The following is a 27,582-nucleotide window of genomic DNA, read 5'->3' as shown; positions in this document are numbered from 1 at the left end:
ATTTGAAATTTATCGCAAACCCTGCAGGTGCACCTATAAAAACCTATAAATACAGCACTGAAACCACAAGATGTGTCACCATGAGTTCAGTTTCACTCTTCAGTTTTTTTGTGCGTGTTTGTGCATACTTTCACACCCTCCCTTCCTCTACATATCCGTTAGAATGAGTGTCTCACGATGGGAGAATGCTTTAAAGCTGTCATGATTAGTAGATTAATTGATAAATCAATTAGTTGATTGACAGAAAATGAATCGCCAACTATTTTGAAAATATTATCTCGTTCCAGCTTTTGAAATGAGAATATTTTCTGGTTTTCTTTTGTCCTCTATGATAGTAAACAAGATTAATCGAAAAAATAATCAACAGATTAATAAATAATGAAAATAACAATTAGAATAAACCCTAGAATGCTCATAGTGAGACACCAAAACAACTGTGTGAAACTCTGGTGCCTTGAGCTTCAGGTATACTTCTACGTTAAGGGGTTAAACTGGCCAGTGTACTCTGTCAGAAATGCTGGTTGGACAGTCGAATAGCTTCAGAAACCTCCGGTCTTCACGTTTCTGACATCAGATAAGGGGGGCCTGTGTAGGACCATTTCTGAAACGTTCTGAAGTCGACCATCTGACATTCACAATCACTTCACATCGTGGTCGGCCAGCTGTACAGAGGTCAGAAAGGAGCCAGGCTATGGAGATACCACTTGGGGAAGGCAAGATTGTATCTTCTACAAGTGTCTGATATGGGTAGAAATAGTAAGTGAAGACAAAATGAAGCAAGCACATACAAAAACAAATTCAATCAGATGAATGTTTGACTAAGATAAGCTATTTGTTTCATCTGAAGTACCCTGCCAGCCTAACTCACTCTCCCCTACCATTCTCCTCTCAGCCTCCTCCAGCTCTTTCCCCAAGTACCCTTAAACTCCTCGCTCCTCTACTAATCATTCTCTGGGCCATGACCTCATCCTCTCCTTCCCCTTCCCATCTCTTTTATCTTTTTTTCCCCTGACTTTCCTCTGTGCTGGGACTTTCCAACTACCTGCTGCCTTGCTGCAAAAATATCCATATTAACAAGCCATTTATGACATCTTGCTATTGTCCTTTTTCTTCTAATTTCAGCTGATTCCATGTTAGTGGGTCAGTTTGTATTCAGTTGGAGTTTGAATGAGGTTGACTTGAAAGCTTTTAAAATGATCTGGCTTATTTGCACTTGTTTCTTGTTTCAATCTGCTTCACATTTATAGCATGGAGGGGAAAGTGTTGCTCATTTACCCACACAGGCTGATTTTAATCAGCTTCCAGTCACAGCTTATCTTCAAGCAGATTATTCAGTATTGCAACCGGAAAGAAAAGCTAGATTTCAGAGTGTCATTTTCAAAACCTTCCATGTTGTCATACAACAGTGATTAAAGCTGTTACATAAAAAGCTTTTCCAGGTGTGTGTTTCGCTTGTGAAAAAGCCTTCTGCTGCACAGGAAGTGATGCATTTTCACTTTCAGTTTAGCCCCAGAGACCAAAAAATGGGATTTTTGCAGATAATCACTTTCCAACTGAAAGCAAGGTCAGATGGTTTTGAGATGTAGATTTTTTTGTATCTACATCCCCCCCCCCCCCCACCCTCGGCCCTGTCCCTTGTTCCCTGCCCCCTCCCTTCCTTCCCTGGCTCCTCTCCTCCCTCCTCTCCTGTCGCGTCTCAGCAGTCTGGGCCCCTCAGACCCTCATTGTTGGTCTCCACAGTAACCTTTGTTGGATTACCCAAGCCTGGGCCACATTAGCAGCACAATGCCGAGCCTCTGCTAGTTTTCTCTTCTTTCTACTCTCTTCTCTATCCCCCTCTTTCACCTCTTTCCCGTTTCTCTGCTTTCCTCCTCTGTATTTCTGTCTTTCTTAGTTTTCAGCAGTTCCCTCTGTTCTCTTCACTCTTGTTCTGGCTCATTTTATCAGCCTGTTTTAAACTCTCCCCTCAAAGCATTTATTGCTATGGATGTATTCTTTTAGGGTGGGGGTCATTTGGTGGAATGCTCCCTCAGATAGATGGCTGTGCTGCGCTTTGAGCATATTCATTATGGGGTCATATTTTGGGTGGGGGGCGAGGTAGACAATGGTACTGGTCCAGTCAGCATTGTCGCTACCCGCAGACAATGACAATTGTGAGGAGGGGAGGGGTATATATGTATGTATATGTATATAAACACGTATTTATTTATATGTGTGTGTCTGTGTGTGTGTCTGTGTGTGTGTCTGTGTGTGCTTCATACGTTTTTGTTACCTCTTGGGGACCATTTCTGGTATAAACAGTGTTTTAATAGTCCTCATGGGGATCAAAAGTTAAGGTAGGGGTAAGGTGTGAATTAGTTATGGTTAAGGTTAGGGATTGGGTTAGGCTGTCCACAATGAATGGAAGTTAATGCAATGTCCTAATAAGGATAGCTGTGCAGACTTTGTGTGTGTGTGTGTGTGTGTGTGTGTGTGTGTGTGTGTGTGTGTGTGTGTGTGTGTGTGTGTGTAGACAGTCTCAGACTCAGACAGTGCCTGAGACAAGGGCTGATGGGAATGGGGTGGGGGGTACAAGACAAAGAAACGAGTCAGCAAACTGTCAAAGATTGATCACACAGTGGTGCAAGAAATCAGGCCAGAGAGAGAGAGAGGTGACACACACACACACACACACACACATACACATACACACACTCATACACAGTGATGGCTGGCTGTGAAGGCATTTGACAAATGCGCACACACACACACACATTGTCCTTCTTTCTCACACACAGTAAAAGTAAATATTGATGATCCTAACAGGAGATGCAGTGAGGAATGTGTGCTCTCTCTCTGTCTGCAGTTGGGGATTATGGGAACAAGACAAAAGCAATGAATGAGTGGGAGAAAAGACTGGTGTGTTGTGGGGCAGGGGGGGCGCACAGACAGCGTACTGAGGAAAAGTAAATTGAGCAGGAGGGGGTGAGAGAAAGAGAGGAATCCATAAAGTCAGGCTTTATTTGGAGGACAGATAAGAAAAGCAGAGCAGAAATGGAGAGCGAGAACTCAGATGTGCCGGCACCTGCTTAGTGCAACAACAGGTCGCACACTACAGCTCTCTGGAATCTCATTTTAATTTCGGTGGCCCATAGGGGGGGCTGTGAACACAGACTGGGGAAAATCTTATCTGTTGTTTTTTCACACATTCAGGGAAAACATGCAGAATGAAACCTCGGATAAAACTGTTTTCCTTGAATGTTTGAGAAGAATGAAGAAAGTACACACATATCAGTCTTGACACATGCCTTGACAAATTTGACAAACAGTTCCCAGAGTGACTGCATCTCCTGTCTGGTGTCTTTGCTTTGTGTCGCAGGGTAGCTGATAAATGAAGACTCGCGGCTCTGAGATTTTATTCACACATTCATGTTTTTATACTTGTTCTGATTTGTTTCAGGTGTTAATGTGAAAGAATTTGAAAAAACCTGCACACTGTGAAACACTCACTACTCACTTTATTTACAACATTTGGGTCCCCCGACCTTCATGAGGTAAAATCCATCAATTTAAAGCTGGAGTGTGGGACTTTTGTGTCCTCCTGCTGGCAGTTAGAGTAATTACAAAAACACTGTCGAAGCATGCTTACGTCAGCCTCCGCCGCAGCCTACTCCATTGCTACTGTTGCAGCTGTAAAATGGAGGATAAATTATTTTGAGCGTCGCACAACCCCCGCAAAATGACTTGTTTCACTATCAGAATTTGATCCATTCAGCCTGATAACATTTGTAAAGTCTAGAAGAGCCGCAGGATTGAATTATTTTATCCCCATTCAAGTTAGCAGAGAGCTAACCGGAAGTTAGCCGGCTCGACCGGCGGAAGTCAGTAGTGCACATGCTCTGCCCATAAAGCAGTAGTTTGCATTCATCCGCCTAGTACAGGAATGTCAAACCTGACACCAGATGAAAAACTCTGGTATACTGTGAAATACAGAGAGATTTATCTGGCAGTGATAGGCTTAATCAGCATTGTGTGAACTCGTTTTGCAAGGGTTTGAATATAACGGACAATGGTTTATGTGTAAAGGTTCTGTACCGCAGGTTTAATGACCCGTGAGGGAGAATGTAGTGTACCCAATGTCTTTGTCAGTCACGTAAAATGCAGCTCTCTCTCACACTGAACCACACAACACCCATAAATTAGCTGCAATTCAGTAGGTCAGCTACCTAATCTTAGCATTAGTCATTGCCAGAGTGACTAGAGCTAGACAGACAAGGAGCCTGGGTCTGCTGTGATTCACGCTGTTGCTGTAATCACAATATTGGCAGGGATACCGACACATCTCCAATCACCAGCTTTAACCTGTAGGCCCACAGGTCACCCTGGACAATGGCGTTTTTAACACTTAAATGAATATAAATGAGGGAAATACTGAAATTATATACATGCATCTGTTTATGAATTCTATAGCGGTTACCAGTTTAAAATGTTTATTGCATATTACAAATAAATATATCAAAATATGATTACATAAAACCTTATAGATGTATAAAATATAGGCTAAAACCAAAAATCCACTAGCCTTTAAAATCCCGTATTTGAGATACAATATGACACAGTGAAAATGAATGCCCTTGTAAAACCCAACTCACCATTAGGCATGGGACGATATGAAAATTTCATGTCATGATTATTCTGGCCAAAATAATTGTGCTAAATGATCCAGATAATCATCGAAATATGCTTAAAACTCTTAAAACGGCATTAAAACATACTGAAATCACTTTAACTTATATTTTGTTAAAAAAAAAATTATATTGCATCATAGGATTTTTTTGTGAACATCCTTTTTAGTGAAAAACAAACAAGAACAGATTCAGATTCTTGCCAACGACCAGCAGGTAATCACAATGAGAGAAAAAAATCCATTAATAAACAGAATCTACCTACCGACCTGATATCCAAACATTCACACACTGAGCTTTCAGCCATGCTGACGAATGACTTGAAAGATGCAAGCTCCCCCTTGTGGCAAATGGCAATTTTAAATAAATCAGGAAATAAATCAGAAATTTTAAATAATCAGGAAATAAATATTGGTTGTTTGCACGGTGTATGCAGATTTGAAACAATTCTTTATCTCAATACAACAGAAAAACAAAGTGGCTGTGTGACAAGTCAGATCATGTCGTTTTTAAATTCTTTCAGGTTTATATTAATAATAGAGAATGGAAGTTTGGGAAAACATGCAAGTTACCCTCAAGAAGCAACGACGGAGAACAGACAGCTAGACCGAACAATAGCCTGCACTCGTCTGGTGTCTGAAACTCACTGCTGATCTGTCTGATTCCTCTCAGCCAGCCTGTCTGTCTGCATGTATTTCCATCCCTGACTGTGTGATAATGTTTGATGAGTTTCCTTCAAGTCACTTGTGATGGTTAAATTTGCTTCCCAAGCTGCCAAAATATACATTTACATCATTTCATAGCTAATATTTCTGAACATCCACTGCCACTTTTGAAGCTGCTTCTATTGAACATTTGTTGATCCAGTCCTACCAAACCAGAGATCATTTATTCAACTAATGCATGTCTTTCTCTGTTTATTCTTAATTGACAAAATAAAATCCCAGCTTGCATTGAAAATTTAGTTTGATTAGTCCACAACACCAAAACCTGACTACCACTTCGTGTCACATCAAATTATTTTCACTAAAGCAGGAGAGGAAGTCTTCTAAAGTGTGTTGGAAACACTGCGTGTGTGTGTAAAAGAAAGTGTATGAGACTGTGGGTGCAGCTTTGTGCGTGTGTGACAATATGTGTGTGAGAATGTGTGGGAGTGTGTTATTGTCTGGTGTCTAAATCAGCCCAGCTGATGTCCGTCTGGACCCGGGGGAATAGGAGGAGCAGAGGGGACGGAGGGATGGAGGGAGTGTGTGTGAGACAAAGTGGAGGGAGTGTGTGATCTGGTGGGAAGAAGGCGGAGGGTAGGAGGGTGGGTTTGGGGTTGCGGGGGGTCAAGAGACTTGAGTCCCATTCAGGCACCTCCCCCTCCCCCCCCAGGCAGGGACGGGATCTTCCTTCCTTTAAAGATCTCAGGCCTTTTTTTTCTTCTTTACTGCTCTCATTTCCATCAGAGCTCCCTGACTTCCTGCTTCTCCCCTCATACTTCCTCCTTTTTTTGGTCATGTTACCAAATGTGACATATACTAATATATATGTAAATATATGGCTATGTAAATAGGTAAATAATTAGTTAAATAACATAATGTTACATAATATTTCATACTGAGGAAGTAAAATATTGTCCTCTCTATTACAGAGTTCAAAGTGAGAGATGCTGCTGTTTTCTTTCATTGATATCCTAAATGTTCTTCAACATAAAAACACAGGAGTCTACTGGATAATTTAACAAAGCTATAGGCTCATCTTATGGCCAGCAGATGTAATATTACAACTTCATTACAGAAAAATCATGTTTTTTCTGTCATTTTTTATGGTGGCCTTGAGCCTTAGCTGCCATTGTTATGGAAAAGAAGCCAACCAAAGGCATAAATCAGAGCCGCAGGCAAATTCAGCTTCAGCTTTATTCTTGAATTCATAACAAAGCACAAGGCCACTGACCCAGAATCAAAAAGTGAACTGCTTTAGTCCTACTGAATATATTACTAGCTTTGTGGAAAGTGTAATCTCTAGCTTCTGCTTGGTGTTAGCAGCACACACAACATAGCTTTTAGCTCGGTGATTGCATGTTTCTAACTGAAATTCTCCTGGGGAGTTGTAGTTCAATTCTCTCCTTGTGTTTTAATGTACGCAAGTTGTACCTTCAATTTTTTTTTTTCAGAGAACCAGATATTTTCAAGAACAGTTGCTCATCTTTCTCACAGATGATTAAATCAGGAGTTTCACATCATATATATGCTAAATATGTGGTGGGTATTAATCTGCATGGACTGATATTTGTGTGCGCCAACATTGGAAAGTCAGTATCTGAGATAGATTTCAGATGTCAAAAGTCATTGTGATAACTGAAGCATCTCTGTCTTAATTATCATGTTATTGTAACCTGTTACAATGTTTTTTGCATTGTCCCTGACAAGTAAACTACCATGTATACTGTATGTGCATGTCATCAGCACATCAGTGGGGCAGCTGGAAAGTGTGTTAATGAAGCTTATCCAGGATCAGACTTGACTCAACACTCCCCTCTCTCTTCCATACCTCATACTGTAAAGCCTCCCTTGCTAACGCAGCAGCCTATTAAATATTAATAGATCCAGTGACTGGCAACAAGTGATTAGTGTGTGTGTGTGTGTGTGTGTGTGTGTGTGTGTGTGTGTAGTGTGAGTGAGTGAGACTCATTGACTTGATCCAGCACAGATCTAATATAGGTATTTCCCATCCGTCATCAACAGGCAGCCTATTTATGACAGAGGAGGTTGTGTGTCTCACGTTGTCAGAAATAAATCTCTGTGACAAGTTTAAGATCTTAAACTTCTTTGATTGCATACGACAGCAGAGCGCTCACATCTCAGAGCTAGACTCAGACTAATCTGATCACCGTGAATGGAAATTTGATGCAATGAAGACGTGATAGTAGCTACGTTTAGCCATGCGCTCTCACTGTGTGGTTGTCAGATAGCTGCTGACTGTGGGTGGGGCCAGAGGTAGTCTGGTTAAACTAGAAAAACTTGCTCATCAGGGTTAGATTATGTTTTGAGGAAACGTGTTAATTGACAAGGTGTGACTATTTGTGACATCCATCTATAAAAAACTAACATGAGAGGTGATTATTTATTTTTTTAACAAATTAGTAACGCCTGCTTTTGTATACCTGGGTTCCTGCGCATTGTAGGACTCATAAGTGAACGGGAGAATCAAGGACAGGTCAGGACAAACCACCTGATAGTTATCATGTACATAACATAAACTAAAGTCAATAGGCACATAGATCAAGAGACACACAGCAGAGACATCATCACGTAAACATTGAGAGTTGTTGTTATTAGACCGCCCCGGGTCATTATAGACGTCCTCGGGTAGAAACCTTGATGAGAGAGAATTAAATTATACCTTTTCATCTGCCTAGAGCTGCATTTTGCATTTTGGAATATGTCCGGACTCTTAATAACAAGAAAAAAAGTCATGTTGTTGTGAAGATTCTTTTTTTGCTGTTAGAGCAGAGGCCTGTACAGTTTCTCTGTCTTGGAAGGATGTATGTTGTGACTTGTCTGACCCTCTAGTTACCTTGCTAAAAATGAGACTAGTTGACTACTATGTTGTAGCTAAAGGCAGGAAAGGAAACCCTGTGTGACAGATACACAGCAACCAATCAGTTTTACTCACCCTGTGATGTGATAGCAGTTAAATTATACGTGTGTTTTTGGAGTTTACAGTGGACCACACATTTGTATTAATGGCAGATTACATCAGTGATTTCTGTTGTTTACTGTTCTTCTACTCACACTTTCTGTTTTGCTTTCTCTCCCTGAAGCATGTAAAATAACACCTCATTTCACACACCAACTAATCCCCTCATACTCTCTCCCTTATCCACACTAGTGCAGACTTACACACACACACACACACACACACACACATCCCAGTGAGTCATTCACTCGTGCGTCGTCATGTGTCGTTGAGTGGGGTTAAGTGAAAGCCGCTTAGTACACTGACAGAAAGCCTGTTAAAACTAAACCAACAACAGGAAACAACAGATCATCACCACACTCTGCCCTTCTGCCTGTCATGCTGCCCACATTAGTCTGGAGTATGAGTGTTTGTGTTTGCATGTGTTTGATAAGAGGGGGTCATACCACCGCCCCCTTCGATAGCTCAGTTGGTAGAGCGGAGGACTGTAGCGGCTTATGCAGGCATCCTTAGGTCGCTGGTTCAAATCCGGCTCGAAGGAGGTGTGTTTTTTTTTTTTTTTTGTGAAGTAAACAAGGCAACACAGACTCTGATTTTAGTAAACATCAGTTGTGTGAGCAGATAGTTTGAGCTGCAGTGTGAACACAGCCTCAGTTAGATGCCCTCAGATATCCTCAATGTGTGTGTTTGTTCCTCTGTCAGCTTCCCCTCCAGCAGTCATTTTACAACCATAAGATAAAAGACAGTCCTCAGCCTCAAAGACTATAATGCCACACACACACACACACACACACACTCAGCCCACCATGTGTATGTGTGTGTGTGTGTGTGTGTGTTTTGTTCTCCAGCCTGACTAGCCTCCAGGTCTATAAGTGTAGTCTGTAATGGACTAACCTGCTACTGACCCCAGCTGAACGGCTGTGTTGGCACATACAGCTGTCAGCTGGAGTAGTTTATTATCACCTGACCTCAGAGTTTCAGTGGGACAAACTGAATACACAGAGACATATAAATATAACCATATATAACCTGCAGGGCTCGTATTCATTTCTGAGAGTAAAGTTCAGTACGATTTAATATAGTGGACTATAAATATTATAAAAACTCATTATCTGAGTATGTATGTGTGATACGTGTGTTTATCAGTAAGAAATGATGATGATGGGCTTTGTGACGAAGCAGGTAATCCCCAGCAAGCAGCTGTGTGACGTCTGTCTCTTTGAGCTCACTGAGCAGATGGAAACTCCTTGGATTAGCTCTCATAAACACACACAGCCTGACATAGTCATTCATACGCTCTCCAGGCAGCAGAGGTAGGAGTACATCGTCAGACAGAAGATACAAACAGGAAAAGGAGTGATAAAAGCAACCAGATAGAAGAAGGAAAAAGCAGAGGGAGTACTGACTTGCTTTTTGTGTTCTTTGGATGGATTTATGTAGTGTCTTTTCTTTCATTTTGTTCCTCTTGGAAGTTTACCAGATAAACATTTGACAGGACACTCATTTATTGAGCTGATATCAATCCCATCTTTTTTTATTCTTTAATTTGGTTGCTCTGAGAGTAAGAATGACGGTCATCAGTTTTTCAAAGTGAGTATCTATCTGGGGAAGTCCTCAAGTTATTTGCAAACCTCTCCTGTCTGATGGGATTGGACAGTCACTTTACGCCTGTTAGGAAGTGAGTAAATATACACAACTAAACAGTTTGTGTCTTTTCTTGCAGTGTGCCCACCGTCCCTGTAAAGAACCTCAATGGATCCAGTCCTGTTCACCCTGCACTGGCTGGTAAGATCACACACACACTCTTACCAGGGGCTGCTACTGGTTATAGAAAAAGTCAAGTGTTTGTTAAGTTTCTTTTGAATTTTGGGGGAATTTTAAAAGAAACCAGGAAGGAAGATCTGTTTCATAACTGTGATTTTCTCTTGTGTATTTCAGGGATCACAGGCATCCTGATGAGTGCTGCTGCTCTGCCCGTCTGTCTTACCAGGCCTCCTAAACTTGTACTGCACCCTCCACCTGTCAGCAAGAGCGACATCAAACCTGTGCCAGGCTTTGGCCACTGCTGCAGAAAGACCACCAAGAAGCAGGCTCGCAAGGGTAAACACCGCACTGAAAACACGACACCAAATCCTATGATTTCTGCTCTTATTTTCAAATCTTTTACATCAATGTGAGCTGGATAAAAGTGAAACTTACGCAGTGCCATCCTCTCTGTCTGCAGGTAAAACTCCAGAGGAGGTGGTAAAGAAGTACCTGCAGAAAGTAAAAAGTCCACCAGAGGAGGTATGACCGATATTTGTCTCCTATCATGCTACTAACTCATAAAAACATATGGAAGGACAAGAGTTTGATTCTGGGTTTTCAGGACTGTACCATCTGTATGGAGCCACTGGCGGGTCCATCCGGATATAAGGGCCCAGGGGTGGGACCTGTTTCAAGAGCAGAGTCAGTGGGGCGACTAGCACAGTGTGGACACCAGTACCATTTCCAGTGTCTGGTGGCCATGTATAATAATGGCAACAAGGATGGCAGGTGGGTTAGAGACAAAGAACGTTCCGCGTAATCGTCTTGCAACACCATCACAGCAAATAAGCTCTTGAATTAATCTGTTTTCTACTCTCGTCTCAGTCTTCAGTGTCCCACCTGTAAAACCATCTACGGCGTAAAGACAGGCAACCAACCGGCAGGGAAGATGGAGTACCACGTCATCCCTCACTCTCTACCAGGGCATCCTGACTACAAAACCATACGCATCATCTACAACATACCACCAGGCATTCAGGTACGAGAAAAGAACTGAGCCACTAGTGGTAATTGTTGGTTTTTCATCCAATTCCAGTTGGTCACAGTGAAGTTGATCAACAGGAGCGTCCGCCAGTACTAAACACTGTCTCTCCCTCCAATCAGGGACCAGAGCATCCGAACCCAGGAAAGCCCTTCACTGCCAGAGGCTTTCCACGACACTGCTACCTCCCAGACAGCGAGAAAGGACGCAAGGTAGACTCATGACTGACCCCCATCACCTACCTACATCCATTCTTAATACACAAACATTTTCAAAAACATGTGAAACCAATTATCTTTATTGTAATCTGCCACTAGGTACTTAGACTGCTCCTGGTAGCGTGGGACCGCAGGTTGATCTTCTCAGTTGGTACTTCGAGCACTACAGGAGAGTCTGACACCGTCATCTGGAACGAGGTACATTCTCAGTTACACTTGACAGTTACTTCAAGACTCACCAGGGCTGTAATTTGTGATATTTACACATCAGATTCGTCATCACTGAAATGAAAGACACATTTTTCCCCATCTCTTCAAGGTCCACCATAAGACAGAGTTTGGCTCCAACCTGACCGGCCACGGCTTCCCCGACCCCGGACACCTCGACAACGTCCTGGAAGAGCTCCGAGCTCAGGGCATCACAGAGGACGACGGACTGACAGACAAGTGAAAGGATGAGCAACCGGGGCAGCAGAGGAAGAGGAGACGTCGGTGTGAGACAGTAATCGTGAGGGTGGAAGAGAGAAAGAGGAGTAGAAGAAGAGAAGTGGGCCTCACCATGAAAATAACAGAAGCAGGAGGAGGAGGGCGCTTGGACTGAGACAGTCTCTCTCTGCCAGCACTTAAAAGGGGTGCAGGGTGACGTTTTAGGTTATAGAAGACATTGATTTTGATTTGCAGGAGTAACCACTTCTTAAGATGTTGATGGAGTCACTGCTGGGTTTGCCTGTCAGTGCTGACAGTCTGACAAGACGGTTTTGAAGCAAGCACATCAACAGAAGTGGGAGATAGTTTGAGGAAGCAGCAGCTCAGAAATAAAAGCCAGACAGAGGAGGACAAAACTAAGAAACCAGCAGCAAGAATGATGGCACTCATGGTTTTAGCTACTAAACAGCTAGGTACTAAAAGTCAACACGGGAGAATGAATCGGTACTAATATTCAGGACAAAAACAAGTTTACTTTACTGAGAGAAAGAGTAACCAGGAGAAGATGGTAAAATGTTAGCATAGTTCAATAAAAACTGGGAGAGAACGGACAAAGAGAGACAGAAGTTGGAGAGGTGGGGGAGGGGATGGGAGGAAGGACAGAGGGAATAATGTAGCAGAAAGAGAGAAAGATGGTCTACGAACGTAGTGTAGGATAGGAGTAGAGTAAAACTAACTTGTATGGTACGTAACAGGTGCTTTAGCTATCACCACAAACACAACAAAACCAAGAGTGATGAAGAGAAAGAGAAAGACATATTGTGTGCTTGCTTTGTTCAAAACCACCTGCTTCTTCTCAGTTCAAGTTTAGTGCTGTTGCTCCCTCTCCTGGTTTGTCTGATGAACTACACCTCAGCCTGCAAGCTACTGGAACAAATCAAAATGTTACTACGAGTTATCCACCTGTGTTACTTTTTATCATTGTTACTATAATCCTCATTTAACGTCATTCCATAATTTACCTCTTACTTTTTTACTTTTGTTATTATCTAGGCTCTGTGCGTTTATGATTGTATGTGAAATGACAAAAGACCAAACTAAGGCCTAGTCATGCGGGCCTCTTTGGAGTCTTATTGTTGAGCCGCTGTGGTACAATTTAGTCTTAGATACACAGGTACCAGAATTTACTTACATATCTTAATTTGAATTGTTTGTCCCTTTTGACAGTTCACCTGGTTTCATTGGATGTAGATGCGGTTGTATCCTGTCAAGAGTGGAGCACCAGTGAAAGAAAGTGGGGGTGTGAATAAAAAGCTGCTTACTTTCATAAAGAAGCATTTTGGGGTTTGGCAGGAAGCGCAGAGGTTTTATTTTTCAAGAATTTTTAAAAATTCTTGTTGAATGAGCCTGACTACAGGTGCTTAGAGCCGAGAGAAATGAAACAAAAGTCGGGGGCTCGTCCCCCAGAAAGCCCCACAGATTGAGCAGAACGTTGGAGGGATGGGGAGGATGGAGAGGATAAGAGGGAGAGCTGGTCTGCACGAACACAAAATACTACTGAGGAGGGAAAAAAAGACAAATAAATTTGACTTGAGCCATCTGTCAGGTGGACACAATTATTTTCACAAACAATTCATCCTGGTTCCATTATAACAGGACAATATGATGATAAGACTTAAGTCTGTGGTTGTAAGTGATGAGTGGGAGTTTATCAGATTACCACCCACAGACATGCAGCCCTGCCACTGGTTCAAATCTGTTGAAACCCATGACTGAACAGTTTTACGTGCATATAAACTCCCCTCTGATGTAGCACGTAAACTGAGGTCATGAAAGATATTTAATAATGCCTCAACTTTTTCTTGTTTACTTGAGGTGATATATCTCATGACGTTTTCTTAGCCAGTTTCAGACTATCTATAGGAAACACATCAAAAACTGTAGTTTCTCCTGATTAGCTGCCATCGCTGAAGAGTTTCCTGTAATCCGTCCAATCAGGCCAGTTTGCAGCATCAGAACAGAAAGTCTCCGCTCAGTCGATTTACCTCATTTGAATCAGATTAGCTGCTGTTGTCAGCAAATCAGAGCCCGGTACTGTGAGTTCATGAGGATGTTAGTGTGATCGTAAAAACATAATTGTTACAGGTTCAGAATGTGGGACCTTTAATCTGTGACTATCATCGGCCGGAGTAGGAGATCAGCACCAACATGCATATCTCAACAACAGTGATAACAGCTCTCCTCTTCTTATCTCTACCTCCACCAACTGATAACGCACTGCCCAGTCTCTGAGTTGGGTCTGTAAACGACCCCTTATCACAATGTTACAAGACGTGTGTGTGTATGTGTGTGTGTGTGTGAGAGAGAGAGTTAATCTGTGTACTGTGTATACTACCAACATGCTCCCAGTTTAGGGTATTATTTTGGTACTCCATGGGAATCACATCATCATTATTTAACTCATGATGATGATGATGATGATGGTACTCCCTGTACGGTAACTCCTTTATTATGTTTTTTTAATATCAAATGTAGTCACACCTATGCTTTTTAATAGCATTTTATTGACACTATCATAGAGTAAATTGCCTTTTTTTCATTTGTACATCTATGTTGTATTGATTATGCCCTTTTCTCATATGTTACAATTGGTTTACAATTGTTAAATACAATGTTTTTGTTTTTTCATTGTGTACAGAAGTTAAGCTGCTTTGCAACATCTTTTCTTTGGAAAAGGACTTTGATGGTAGACTTTTATCTGAGTGTGAAATGTAATGAATTTTTATAGTGAGTCAAACCCTTGTACACTTGCTCTTCTGTGAGTTAAAGAATACTTTCATTTTCCACACACCATCTGTCCCGCTGCTGTTCTGCACTGATTCTTTCTCTGCCTGCTGGAGCTCTCAGTGTTTGCGACCCTGGAAGGTTTCATAGCAGATGTGTTGATGGATATTTTACAGTGGGTCTCATGTCCATCCCTCTTTTTGCAGTAGGATGGCTCAAGTGCAGGCAGCATGATGAAAGTGATCATTTGAAACATTGTTAAATGTTACGACAGTTTCTTATCTTGTTGTAGCAGGTTTCTTGCTCTCTTGGCCCAAACACTCTCACATGAACCTAAATTAGCTTGAGAATAATGTTGGTTGATTTAAAGTCTTTGATACATGGTATGCAATGTTTGAAGCCATGAGAGCAATGTAGTAACCAGCTATGACCAGTAACTCACTATTTCAGTTTTGTCTCTTCTTAAAATGTGGATTTCTTTCCCATCACCTCTTCCCATCCCTACTGAAGAAACATCTCCTCCCAGCGTCTGTGGACGAGGGTCTTCTTGTCTATGAGGGGAGGGTGGGAATAGAGTTGCTCATAGGTGCTGGCATGGGAGAGACAGCGTCAAAAACATGTGATAAGAAAAGCAAAGTGTAAATATTGCAAAATAATTGCTGGAGTATGAATGATTAATACAAGAAAAAAATAAAGAATGATTGAAATTTACTTGTGTTGTTCTAATTCAGTAGCTCAAGATACGGCTCTAGCTGTATAAACTGAAACTGCTAAGTATATGAATCTTTTAATAAGAAAACCTACATCTGGATTTGGACACTGTGCAGAACAGTCTCATATAATAATGTACTTTTTCATTTTTCACTTTTTTTTTTTTTTTTAGCACATCTGTTCTCCGAAGGCGCATATCCCTTCGATAGCTCAGTTGGTAGAGCGGAGGACTGTAGGTGCTTATGGCAGTAATCCTTAGGTCGCTGGTTCAAATCCGGCTCGAAGGAGGTGTTATGTTTTCACACACAGTCACATGATACTGATACACCTCTCCACAGCGAATTGTGGTGGTGCCTCGACGGTAACCCTAGATTTGCGAAACTCGTACATGCGCATTACTTGATTCAGCTCAGTAGCGCTCGACGCTGCGCGCGCCAGCAATAACAGATATACCCGGAGTCGCTTCAAACTTCTCGCCGAGTTTGACACAAGTCTGCATTTATACGAGTGGAATGATGTGACAGTGCTGTGCTTAAAAAGTTCTGCAGAGAAGTCCACAAGTTTTTCATGGTAGTTGGAAATCTCGCGAGAGCTTCGCAAATCGAGGGTTACCATCTAGACACGACCACGAATTACTGACAAGGTACTCCAAAGCTCACGCACCTTCACAACAATTATTTGTTCTTCCACAATAATTAGTATTTAATAAGAATACTGTAGATATCAAGAGATGTTTTGCATGAATATATTTATTAGTCCCTGTTCCTGTTTGAATGCTCCAATGATGACTTTTGTATCACGTCCACACGATGGCACTGTTAAGTATTTTGTAGTAGGTGGCATGGAAAGCGTGTGTATTTATGGATTACAAAATATAATTAATTCACAGATTTTAAAACAATGTAATCAGTGTCAAATCACTGCGACTGTGTGTCATTTACAAAAAATGCATATAATTCTGTAACGTTTGAAATGTAATGCTAGAAATATCGGAGCGCGTGCTACAACGGAAGCTCGAATATCCAGAAAAGCAAATATAAAAACAAAATCGAGTTCCCTGACCGGGAATCGAACCCGGGCCGCGGCGGTGAGAGCGCCGAATCCTAACCACTAGACCACCAGGGAAGTTGCTTTGGGAGGAAATTATATTAATATTTATATATGGATATGTATATATATAATGCATGACACTTCTGACTGTTGTTAAAGGTTGCCAGAATGGAATTGTAAATTGTAGTGCTAAAGTTGAACACACTTAACTTCTCTAATTGGATGTACGACAACAGTCCAACTCCCCTCTGTCACAGTTACAGTCCTCTTTCTTTACCAGTACCCTGCTTTCTAGAGTCTGGGTGTATGTGTGTGTGTGTGTGTCTCTGTTAATGATGCATGGTCTGTGGAGGGTTGAGGAGCTTTCTTGCTTCAAACTCAACATCTCACGCCTTCATGCTGGTGTCCACCTCAAACGTCTGAAATTAGGAATGAGATATGATGAGCAGATTTGTCATATTTAACTCCAAACTACAACTGTGAAGTCTTTTCAGGATCTGGTCTTACCAGCTTGAGACGAGGCTTGACATCAGCATCAGAATCCTCCAGTTCAAACTCCCAGAGCGTTCAAACAGAAAGAAAACACAAGCTTCATCATTACTGTTTCCCTCTTCCTCATTAGAGACAGACTAGTGTAACATGAGCAGAGTTCAGGTCAGGTGTAGTGCTGGACTGTGTGTGTGTGTGTGTGTGTGTGTGTGTGTGTGTGTGTGTGTGTCAGTAACTCACTTCACTCTCACTATGCTCTTGCTCTCCTCCACCAGTAGGTCAGTCATGTCTTCAGCAGTCACAGCAGATGGGAGCTGTTTTCTCTGCTGAAGTCTCAACAGTTCAGCCACCGGTGCAATCTTAAGAACATACAAGAGATCACATTTATATTAGTGTTGACTTGACACTGTAGTGGGTCTTAACTGAAACTTAAAAGAGCTGGTGTACCAGGCGACCTGCTGAGCCTGTTCATATATGGGTGCGTCAAACAACACCTGCAGAAAGTTTCTGCAGAGAGAATCTGATTGTTGAGTCTACGGATATGAGCCCAGGTTACTTTAAAGGTTTAACACATCTGTTTTGATACCCTTATTTGATCTAAAGGCCCATAAAAAGTTAAACCCACCATCAGAAATCACAGGGTTGACACTATAAAACATAATTGTTCAACTGATAACGGCCAATCAATGCAGCGTTAAATGACACGCGAAAAGCTTCAGATGTGATCAACATTGAAACATAGAGATTCAGCTGTGGTTTGCAGCAACGTACAATGCCAACGTTTTGTTCTGGTGATTAGTTTGGGATTGGAGCCTTCTATCACTCTCAAATTAATCGCCTGGTATTTTAATACTCAGCCAATTAAATTTAAAAGAAATCTGTAGCTGTGAAAGATTTGGTTAAATGTGTCATGTATGTCAACTGGTGGCATTGTATTTTTTGTCTAGCTCCAGATATTTTTGTTCCTGAAAAACTGGTATTTTGATGTATCAAAGCGGAACTTTACTTCAGGCATCGGTGGAAAAGGAAAAGACGCAAGCAGCCAGTAGTTCACTTCCATACAAAGAGCGGAGCGTCTTCCGCCACTGCCTGCAGTTTTTCAGGCTTTCCTCCATATTTCAGTACTGAGATTGGTCCATAATACACACTGCAGAGAGCCTAAAAGCTATAGTTCAGTTCAGTTTTGCTGCTTAAATATCTGCTACAGTTGCATTACTGCATACAGCATTTCCATATGCTGAACGCAGCCTTTTTTTTTAAATCAAAGTAAATCATTAAAGAAATAACATTATATTGCACCGTCTGATTGCACAGATAGGTTTATCATTGCACACAGACAGAAGTTTCAGTGTTATTGTGTTCTGGGACTTATCAGTCTGTTTTTGACAGAGCTGTAGTTTTTGGTTCCTCAAATACACCTGAACCTCTATCCTACAGGTGTCTGTAAAGGCTATTCTATCTATTTCTCTATTTCCTCTAGTCATATCTCTCCATTCACATAATTTTTGTTTTATTTGTTCAGGTTTGAATATTTCTGTATATGAGTCTGTTTCCTCCATCTCAGCACTGTGGTTCCTTAACAAACAGTTAGTTAGTCTGATTTGCTCCCAAAATATGATGACTAGAATAACTGCTGACATTGACAATACATGTAAATCTCTCTATCTAAGTATTGACATTAACTTACAATATTTATCCAGCTAAAAACATTCTATAAACAGGAAAAAAGAAACAGTGAGCAGAGCTCTAATCATAGCTGACCTGATCAGTGTAAAAGTGGCCGGTTGAACATACCATAATAACATTTCAGTGTGTTTGAGTAACAGAGTTAAATAAATATATATATACCTGTTTTACATTGTTGTTGTTTTTCAACAGACTACAGAACAATGAGCCCACCCCCCACCCATTTCTGGTTTTGGCCATCTGATTCTATCTCACTTCCTCTCCATCTGCCTCTTTCCTTCCCCCCTATTTCCTACTCTCTTCCGTCAGCTTCCTGTGACTCTCACTCGATTCCTATCTTTTCATTCTATGTACTGTAAAAAAAAAAGAAGCAAGCTGAAAATATCTGCACTTTTGTGTTTCCATTTCATTATGTATCAGCATATCGATCCAGCTACTCTGACTTACAGTAGTTAAGATGTTAAGGGGTCTCATTGTTAAAACCCATGTTTTAAATAAGAGTGTGCCTTTAGTACAAAATCAAACTAGCAATTTGTTTATTGACAAAACAACACTGCCATACAGAATCAGGAATCAGGGCAAAAATATGACAAAAACAACATGTTAAATCACATTTCATGACACAGTTAATTAAGATACTTTGGATAAGATCAATCAGTGTAGTCAAACTGAAATGGGACACATCAAAGAAAAATAACAGAAAAAAAACATGAACATTTATTCAAATTATTTTTGTAGAAACTCAGGCGGTCACTCTACTTAACAGAGGTGATGATCAACTTACACAGGTGTGATGTGGAAAATTGAAGCCTCCTACATATTCATAGATTCTGGATTTTTTAATGAGGTAGAAGGGGGAGATGTAATTTTAAGGATTTTAAAATGACAGTTTTTTTGTGGAAAAACCATATTAGGCACATATTATTGTTTAAAGTACAATATTTTATATGTCTTAATACACATCTGAGGGGATCTTTAACATTTTGAGTTTGAAACCCAGCCAAGGATGCTAATGCTACAGCTGTAGCAGCTCCCAGGACTGATATGACTGACTTCTGTGAGCCTGCTTTCACATTTCAAGATCATGCTAAGAAAACAAATCACATTGATGTGAGATCGAAAGCAGAGCATTTTGAAATGTTTCTGAAATCCAAAGGTCTTCCTTTCTACGCCTTTCTTGGTAGAATCAAGGAGATAATCCCTTGTAGTGCTTGCAGAAGATCAAACACCGACATCAGACCACACCATTATGCGTACATTTGTCTGTGGATGCAGCAAAAGAGCAGCAATTTCCTATGAATAGGAGAAAACATGAAAATATCATCATTTGCTGGTGACGCTATGGACTTCATGTTGAAGAGGTTACAGTGAGACAAACAAAGATTAGTTTATGATTGATTAAAGAGCTGGGTGTAAAAACAGGAAAATACTGCAGCTATGGAGCAATGCTTTTTGGATAACTTGCTTTTTATTTGTTGTCTTAAAAGCTTCTAATTTCATATAAACATCAGAACCGTGTATGTCAATACTGACCTCTAATTCTCCCACTTCTAACTCCATAGAGGACCAGCACAGCAACACAGACGACAGCAAAGACAGACAGGCCAACTGCCAGGTAATTCTTCTGGTCAGTAGAAGTGTCTTGTGAAGATTCAGCAGTTGATTTGATGGGATCAGCTTCTGTGAAACAGACAACAGGAGACAACAAGCTGGGGTGAACCTATGAGCAGGATTTGTGACATCACAACTAGTTTTGAAGCCAATCCTGGACCAATATTCAATTTACACAAGTGTGATGTGGAAACATGAAGCCCCCAGTGCACAAACACTCAGAGTCCACTTTACAGTAAAATAGGAGACATCTTGTGTCCAGCTGTTAAACTTATGAGATGAAATATATTTACATATTCATAGAGTCTACAATTTTTAATGAGGGAGAAGGAGGAGATGTCATCTTAAAGAGTTTTTATATGTATTAATACATGTCTGGAGGGGATCTTGAAGTATTTAAACCAAAAATACTCACTTGTGACATTAATTTCATACTTGTAGTTGTCCACCACGTTGTTTCGATGAGTGATTTGTAAATGAAACTCTCTGCTGTGGTTGAGGTTTAGAGATGAAATGATGATGGATCCGCTCTTTATGTCCAGATGAAAACCTAATTCATTGGACAACAGTGTTCCATTGTCATAATTGAGTAGAACACGTCTATCTGGACCAGAGAACAGGACGACATGATCGTCAACTTGTAGTCCAATGTCTACAGTGAGGTTCTTTCCAACCTCTCCGGTCAGTTTGATAGTTTCACTCTGTCCACCTGGCAGAGCAACAACCACTAAAAGAGAGAAAGAGAGAGGATGTTAATTCCTTAATCAAAATCTTACAAAAATAAAAAAGAAACTTTCAACTGGTTTCAACAAATCTAACCACTACAAATCTTTAGACAAATGTATGAAGTGGATGAATATCTGCTTTAAGATACGTTTGAGAATGAAAATCAACAAAATATCATATTGGACATTCTGACTCATCCATTGGAGAATATTGTCATGTACATGTGGAGAGATGCTAATGTAATGATTGTGCTATATGAAAAGAGATGACAAAAATCACTACAGTTCATCACATGGAGAACATGAATGTCTGTACCAAATGTCATTTGATGACATTTACTCAAAACCACCAATCTGCTGGTGTCACTACAGGGAAAGTCGGGAGACACCAAAGTCAGTAGAATTCATCATCTGGAAGTTATGTCTGTACAAAATTTCAGTTGTTGAGATATTTCTGTCTGGCCCAAGTAGAAGACAGACCAATCAACTGACCAACATTATCACCTCTAGAGCCATAGCATATCTAAAAACATGGAACTGTATCAGGAAAAGAAATCCAAGCAACTGAAACTCTGGTAAACTGTGTGCGTCACTGTTACAAAGAGGCCAAAATACAAGATAACTTATTTATATCCTTAAAAGTACACAGTCTGTAATGTGTATTCTTTTGCCTTGGTAGCTGACTACTTTCATATGTCTATATTGTTCTTAATATATTCTAAAATTAGTGCTAATAAGAAACTTAGAAACACTGTTTACAAAAACATTCTGGTTTGTCTCTCTCATCATTTTCTGTAAGAGTCTGAGTATCTTTAGATAGGAAGACGTTCACATTCTCCATCTGCAGGTGGAGCTAGAGTAGCATGAAAACCACACTGGCTTTAAAGTCTTCATTCCACCAAAGGGAAAACTACACACACACACACACACACACACACACACACACACACACAACACATGAAGAGAAAACAACCCCAGGGATTGTCTTTGTCAAGTCACTCTTGTTACTTTACAACAAGTCTAGTTGTTACTTTAGTTTTCACGTCAGGGCACCATGTTTTCTATGACACTTGGACATTGTTTTGCATGCCTCTATTGATAGAGAAGGAGACTTTTTAACTTTCTAACTAACTTCCCTCAGATTAAAAGCATCCTCCACTCTAATCCTGTGTCAACAACTGTGTCTGTGTTCATGCCTCTAAAACTTTCCTAAAGTTTGCAGATGACACCAGTCATCACCGACTGTGGTCTGTGTACAGGAAGGAAGTATAGTGCTTTGTGGTGATGACTTTAACCCTAACATCAAGCAAACAAAAGAACTGATCACAGATTTCACAAATCCAGAAATGCAGAACATGCAGCAAAATTCATAAATAATGGAGCAGTAGATTAAAAATTCCTCATCACTGAAGACCTTTTCTGGACCAATAATACCTCCTCCTCAGTAGCGGTTAAAGCCCAGAAGAACTTGGCTCAACCTACTGGTCAACTTCCTCTCATGCACCGTTCACCCAAAACCACACTACAGTGAGTCAGAGGAACCGCTCAGGACATGATTGGAACAAACCTGCCTGACATTCAGCCCCGCTTCAACTCATGATGCTCACTCAATCCAGCAATCAGCAAACACTTTAATCTCCCAGTTTTCTAATCCATAATCAGTAACAACTTCTTCCTCAGGGCCATCACACAAATGAACAATTACCATTAACTAAAACCCTCCTTTGCCCCCACATCACACCTCATGCTTTGACATTCATACTGTAATAGTATTCCCCTCCTTTAATTCAATGGCATTCCCTCTATGCTACTTCAGTACTTTGATGTGGTTAATTCTAACCTCTAAATGAATCCTCAGTCACATCTCGCTGCAAGCCATCAACCCATCCCACACACATTGAAATCAGGTGCAAGTTAAGTGCAAGTCTAAGTCATCAAAGCTACTGTAAATCTGATTGAACAAATCTGATAAACCAGTTTAATGTGAGCACTTTGCTGCTTTCCTGCACTGAATGATCTGTTTTAAAGACAACAGTACACAATGGAGGAAAGTTTAGTTAAATATTAAATACTCACCAGCTGACAGCAGACAGAAAAGGGTGATCCTGTTGAACATCTTGAGTATAACAGTTAAAGATCAAGAAGGAAACAGAGCTGTGTGACTGCTGCTCTTTATGTTGCTGGTGGGTGGGAGAGGGGAGGGGAGTAGGAGGGGGAATGTCAGAGGGTGTGCCGTCATCTTTTCTCTGCCTCAAACTGGTTCTTCCCTCGCAGACAGAGGTTGAGGTAAAACGTTCCAAGTAATCCACAGCTACTAGAATATATTGTATGAATTATAATAACATGAAGTGAGTCTGTGATGTCTGCCACCTCTCTGAAAGGGTAAATGTAGTTTTCATGTGAAAGGGTGAACTAACTGAACTAAAACTAGACTTTCCTGACAGTGATCTTAGACTCTTTAAGAGGTTTAGATGATTGAGGTAGGATGAAAAAAGGGAAGACTGTGGAAGGATGTGGTTAAGGGTTGAAAATACAGATGCTGCATGACAGACACTGTATTTTCTGTATGTGCATTAGTACACAAACAGACATTCTGTCAGGCATCCATGGAAAACGTTTGGTCATTTAACTAAATATTGATTGAGAATCCAATGTTTAAGTCAAAGTTGAAATATGAAAGAATATTTTTATTTGGACAAGGACCAAAAGGTGTGTTTGGTCCTTGGACGTGTTGACCAAAAGACAAGGTCCTATTTGAAATGTCTGAATCATGAAAGCTGCATTTTGAGTTCACATAGGGTTAATCAAAACCTTGAAGATTTCAAACAGGACTGTTGGAGGATTTCTGGTTCCCAGTAGCATCTTGTCCCTGTGTACAAGGTAAATGGTTTGCTGACCTCCTGGTCAATACTCACTTTCTGACATCATACTGTGTTGTGTTCCACAACTGTAGTGGTTGGCTGACCTTGGTGAGGTGGAGAGACAGTGACACACACACACACACACTCCAAGATTAATAATTTTAATCATGTGTTTGTTTCCCTCTGTTCTTCCTGTCTCCTGGATTAAACACTTTCAATCACTTGTTTTTCACATCCCAGAAAAAGCACAGAATTGATTGTACTGTTGTAAGATGTTGGCCTATCTGACAGAAATCATGCAGGGAGTTTACTCAATGAAGAGCTCAATCTGCACAATGGATATGTTTGTGTGGGTGTGTGTGAATGAAACAGTTCACTTCCTCCATGTGTGTGCACTCAGCACGTCTGCCTCTTTTTACTGAGATGTCTTGCAACAGAATGAAATATTTCATCAGAGCTGTCATATGTGAGTACCTATACTGACCTTTTATTGACCATTATGATCATGATCCTCTCATATTAGAGATGCACCGATCGATCAGCCACCAATCGAAATCAGTCGGTTTTCAGCTAATCGGCGGCATGACCGTTGACCAGCCAATCAGTCTCATATATCTGATTTTTTGCTGATCATATTTTCTGCACATAGCCTCACTATGGTTCACAGACAGTGCAGCCACACACACACAACATGGTGTTGGTGTGGAATTCCCGCGGAACCCAATGCAAATCTTGCGGGAGCGAGCGGTCATATAATATAGTGCTGCTCCCTGGATTTAGCCAGCGCTGCAGGCTGACTCTCTCACAATCCTACGGGTGCCCACACCGCTACCTGCTGCCGCTCCTCCTTACACGCATACACACACACACTCATGAACGCACCACCTGCTGCTGCAACCTGCTGACTTCATTTGAATGAGCAAAGAAAAGAAACACCAAACAATGCGTGCATATTCACGCATCATAGATACTGTTGCATCTTTCCTTTATTACCTTATCTTAGATTGATTACATTTTTGGAGAGTATTTTTTTACTTTGGCATGTGAAGAATGTGGCAGTACTCATGTACCTGCACCAGTCAGACGAAAGGGCAGCCATACCCTTCATGTAGCCTTAGGTGAAAACCAGGGTAAAGTTCATGCAGCACTTTCTGCTGCTTGGAAAACTTATTGCTATGAGGTAAAGGCAACAGAGATGACTATATGTACATTTTTATCTGGATTATGGAGGAGACACTAAGAGGAAAGTGTTTAGTGAGATTTGTATCACTGACTGAAAGTGAAACTTTAAAGACAATGGCCAGTTTATAATATTTCTGCATATTTTGCTCTGTCATTAACCATACCTGCTATTTTAGACCCTGTCTATCAAGCAGTTGTACCTGACCTCCACAACAACAGGCACACCCAATCACCTCATCAGCTCCCCAGTACTGTACATACCTTTCCCTGACTTAGCCAGATTGTCTCTTATGTTATCCAAACTGTAGCATGTGAGCCTTCAGTCTACCTATCCTGCCTGCTTTGTTTTTAACTTACAGTAAGCAGGCATTTTACACTCATTCCTGCTAGTGTCTATCTGACAACTAAGAGCAGTTGAGGATCTCTGAATTGTTTCTTGTGTCTTACTGACTGAGGGGGACTGAGATGAAGTGAGGCTTGTGGATCTGTAGGTTAGCTGTTTCAAACCTGTATGAATATTTTTGGAGTGGAGGTATGCTGTGTAGCACTTTTCAATGATTACTAGCTCAATGTGGTTAATGGAGAGTATACATTGTGACCAATACAGTGAAGGGGATTTTACTTGAATGAGAGTTAGAACGCCAGGGGGGCACATGTGTATAGGTGTTTTATTTGTATTCCATGTCATGACAATATTACAATCTAATCAAGAAGATTGTACCCTAAAATGTTTGGTAAAGAAAAGAGTGAATGAATTCAAAAACTCACCAGACACAATCTTTTAGAGAATTTATAATGTGCTAATTGTAAGTTCTGTAATTAAATGACAAATTTATGACTCTGGGGAAGGTGAAATGAGATGTGCATTTCTCAGTATATTAAACCTTATGTGTGCTGTAAACTTTCTGTTATGTGACGGCAATCAGTTGACTCACTTACTTATTCAGATGTAACATTCAAGTGCATGTCTGAAGGGGTTCTAATAAGACTTAACAGGAAGCTTCACCTACCCTAGATGAGTTGCACTTCCTTTCTTCCCTTCTCCACAAGCTTTTCAGGTTAGCTCGGTATTCTCTTTTATAGATGTTACATATAGCTTCATCCCAGCTTGTGACTCATGACTCACTCACATGAACCTGACAAGTTCATGTCTTTGCATCTGTGATGCTGATGATTTATCTGTTGACACTCCCTTTCTTCATTCAGCTCCTTCCCTTATTTGGAGTGTTTGCTTTATCTGGGTATGTTTTTGTTGTAGATAACTTCCTCTTAGATGTTTACCAGTTCATTATTGATTCCCTCATTCTGATGGCCTCAGGATTTCTATCTATATTCTAAGCATATTTCACCTGCATGAATGTAGGGATGGTGTTAATTATGTGACAATGCTGAGGCTTACATATATTCTTGAAAAGAACCCAGATTAATTTCTCAAATGCTTTTAATTCAATGCAGTGAGAGGAAAACTGTCGATATAATGAATCTGATTACAATTTAGGACAAAAAAATTCAACATCAGTGTTATTATTTCAACCAAGTTTCAATTTTAAATTCAATTCTGGTGTCAATCACTCTTCTTCTCCCAACTTTGAGTGCTGTCTCTCATTCCACTCTGAAAAAAACACCTGACATTATTGTTCCCAACCACTGACCAAAATACATTTCTGATATGGTGAAGTCTCAATTGAAAGTAAATAGAGTTTAAATGACTTGAAGTTCAGGAGCTACTGACACAGGAGGGTTTGTCAGCCTGTCAACAGAAGCAACTAAGGCACAAAACTAATGACATCAGCTCCACTGTACTTTGTGTTTAGTGCTAATTAGCAAATGTTAGCATGCTAACAAGCTAAACTAAGATGATGAACATGGTAAACATTATACCTGCTAAACATAAGCAGGTTAAAAGTATCATTGTGAGCATGTTAGCATGCTAACATTTGCATTTAGCTCAAAACACCAATGTGCCCACTAAGTACAGCCTCACAGAGCTGCTAGTCTCTTAGTCTCTTCACTATCAATTATTCAATCACTATAAAGTTAACCAATGAAGACCAATTTTCTTCATATCAGAATATCAGTTAATACTGACCTCTAATTTTCTCATATTTAACTGCACAGGTAAGCAGCACAGTGCAAACAGCATTCACCTCCTCAATTCAGCTGCCTCTTTGTATAAGGGAGAGAAGTCCAGTCCCTTTTCCTATAAGGATGATACACCCACACAATCATACCTCTCACATTACTCTCTGCCCTCTGACCCCATTCACTGAAAATTTCTAACTTATGTTACCAGAGGTAATGAGACAATTGTCTTGGCAAGCCACTAAGCTCGGTTTGCCATAATTCTCTGCCATCAGAGCTGACAAGATTCATCAACATGATACTGAAGATGTACAAAACATCCTCAGGAGGAACTACTGTCTTGTGTGTAATGTGTGTGTGTGTTACATTACATATTGTAACTGAAACAAAAAGGATGCCAGTGTCTGTGTCCTCATGTTTGAGCAGATTCATTTCAGGATCCCTCTGTGTTCACAATCATTTAACTGCCAGAGAACAGCAGGACCTGACCACAGCCAGCTGGCTGTTATTCCACTCCTTCATTCATAAAAGAATATTTTTATAAGAGGTCAGACACGAGGATCACAGAAGTAGGCGAAGACATGTTGGAAAAACAAATGAGGCATCTCCTCATTCAAGCCC

At 40.7% G+C, this 27,582-nt stretch overlaps 1 protein-coding gene and 3 non-coding genes across 8 annotated transcripts in view; 3 read left to right on the top strand and 1 right to left on the bottom strand.

Annotated features, from left to right (window-relative positions):
• The window catches only part of LOC121881192 (E3 ubiquitin-protein ligase DTX1-like), a 32,852-nt gene extending 17,577 nt beyond the window's left edge, over positions 1 to 15,275 (top strand). For all 5 annotated transcript variants that reach the window (XM_042388877.1, XM_042388868.1, XM_042388884.1 and 2 more), the window contains 8 exons: positions 10,072 to 10,133; positions 10,287 to 10,448; positions 10,573 to 10,634; positions 10,717 to 10,883; positions 10,980 to 11,133; positions 11,259 to 11,348; positions 11,454 to 11,552; positions 11,674 to 15,275. In XM_042388877.1, coding sequence (XP_042244811.1) covers positions 10,072 to 10,133; positions 10,287 to 10,448; positions 10,573 to 10,634; positions 10,717 to 10,883; positions 10,980 to 11,133; positions 11,259 to 11,348; positions 11,454 to 11,552; positions 11,674 to 11,805 — 928 coding nt within the window. In that variant the 3' untranslated portion in view covers positions 11,806 to 15,275. The remainder of the gene's footprint in view (positions 1 to 10,071; positions 10,134 to 10,286; positions 10,449 to 10,572; positions 10,635 to 10,716; positions 10,884 to 10,979; positions 11,134 to 11,258; positions 11,349 to 11,453; positions 11,553 to 11,673) is intronic.
• Positions 8,803 to 8,889, top strand: trnay-gua. Its single transcript is given in 2 exon segments — positions 8,803 to 8,839; positions 8,854 to 8,889. It is a non-coding gene; the product is annotated as a tRNA-Tyr (tRNA).
• A 199-nt stretch (positions 15,276 to 15,474) lies between the features above and the next one.
• Positions 15,475 to 15,562, top strand: trnay-gua. The gene is given in 2 exon segments: positions 15,475 to 15,511; positions 15,527 to 15,562. It is a non-coding gene; the product is annotated as a tRNA-Tyr (tRNA).
• Positions 15,563 to 16,328: 766 nt separating this feature from the next.
• trnae-cuc lies at positions 16,329 to 16,400 on the bottom strand. The gene has a single exon. It is a non-coding gene; the product is annotated as a tRNA-Glu (tRNA).
• Between the last annotated feature and the right edge of the window lie 11,182 nt (positions 16,401 to 27,582).

Source organism: Thunnus maccoyii, chromosome 2 (genome assembly GCF_910596095.1).
Source record: "Thunnus maccoyii chromosome 2, fThuMac1.1, whole genome shotgun sequence".
NCBI classification, from domain to species: domain Eukaryota; kingdom Metazoa; phylum Chordata; class Actinopteri; order Scombriformes; family Scombridae; genus Thunnus; species Thunnus maccoyii.
Note: the sequence above shows the minus strand (reverse complement) of the source record. Positions and strands in the feature narration are given on the sequence as shown.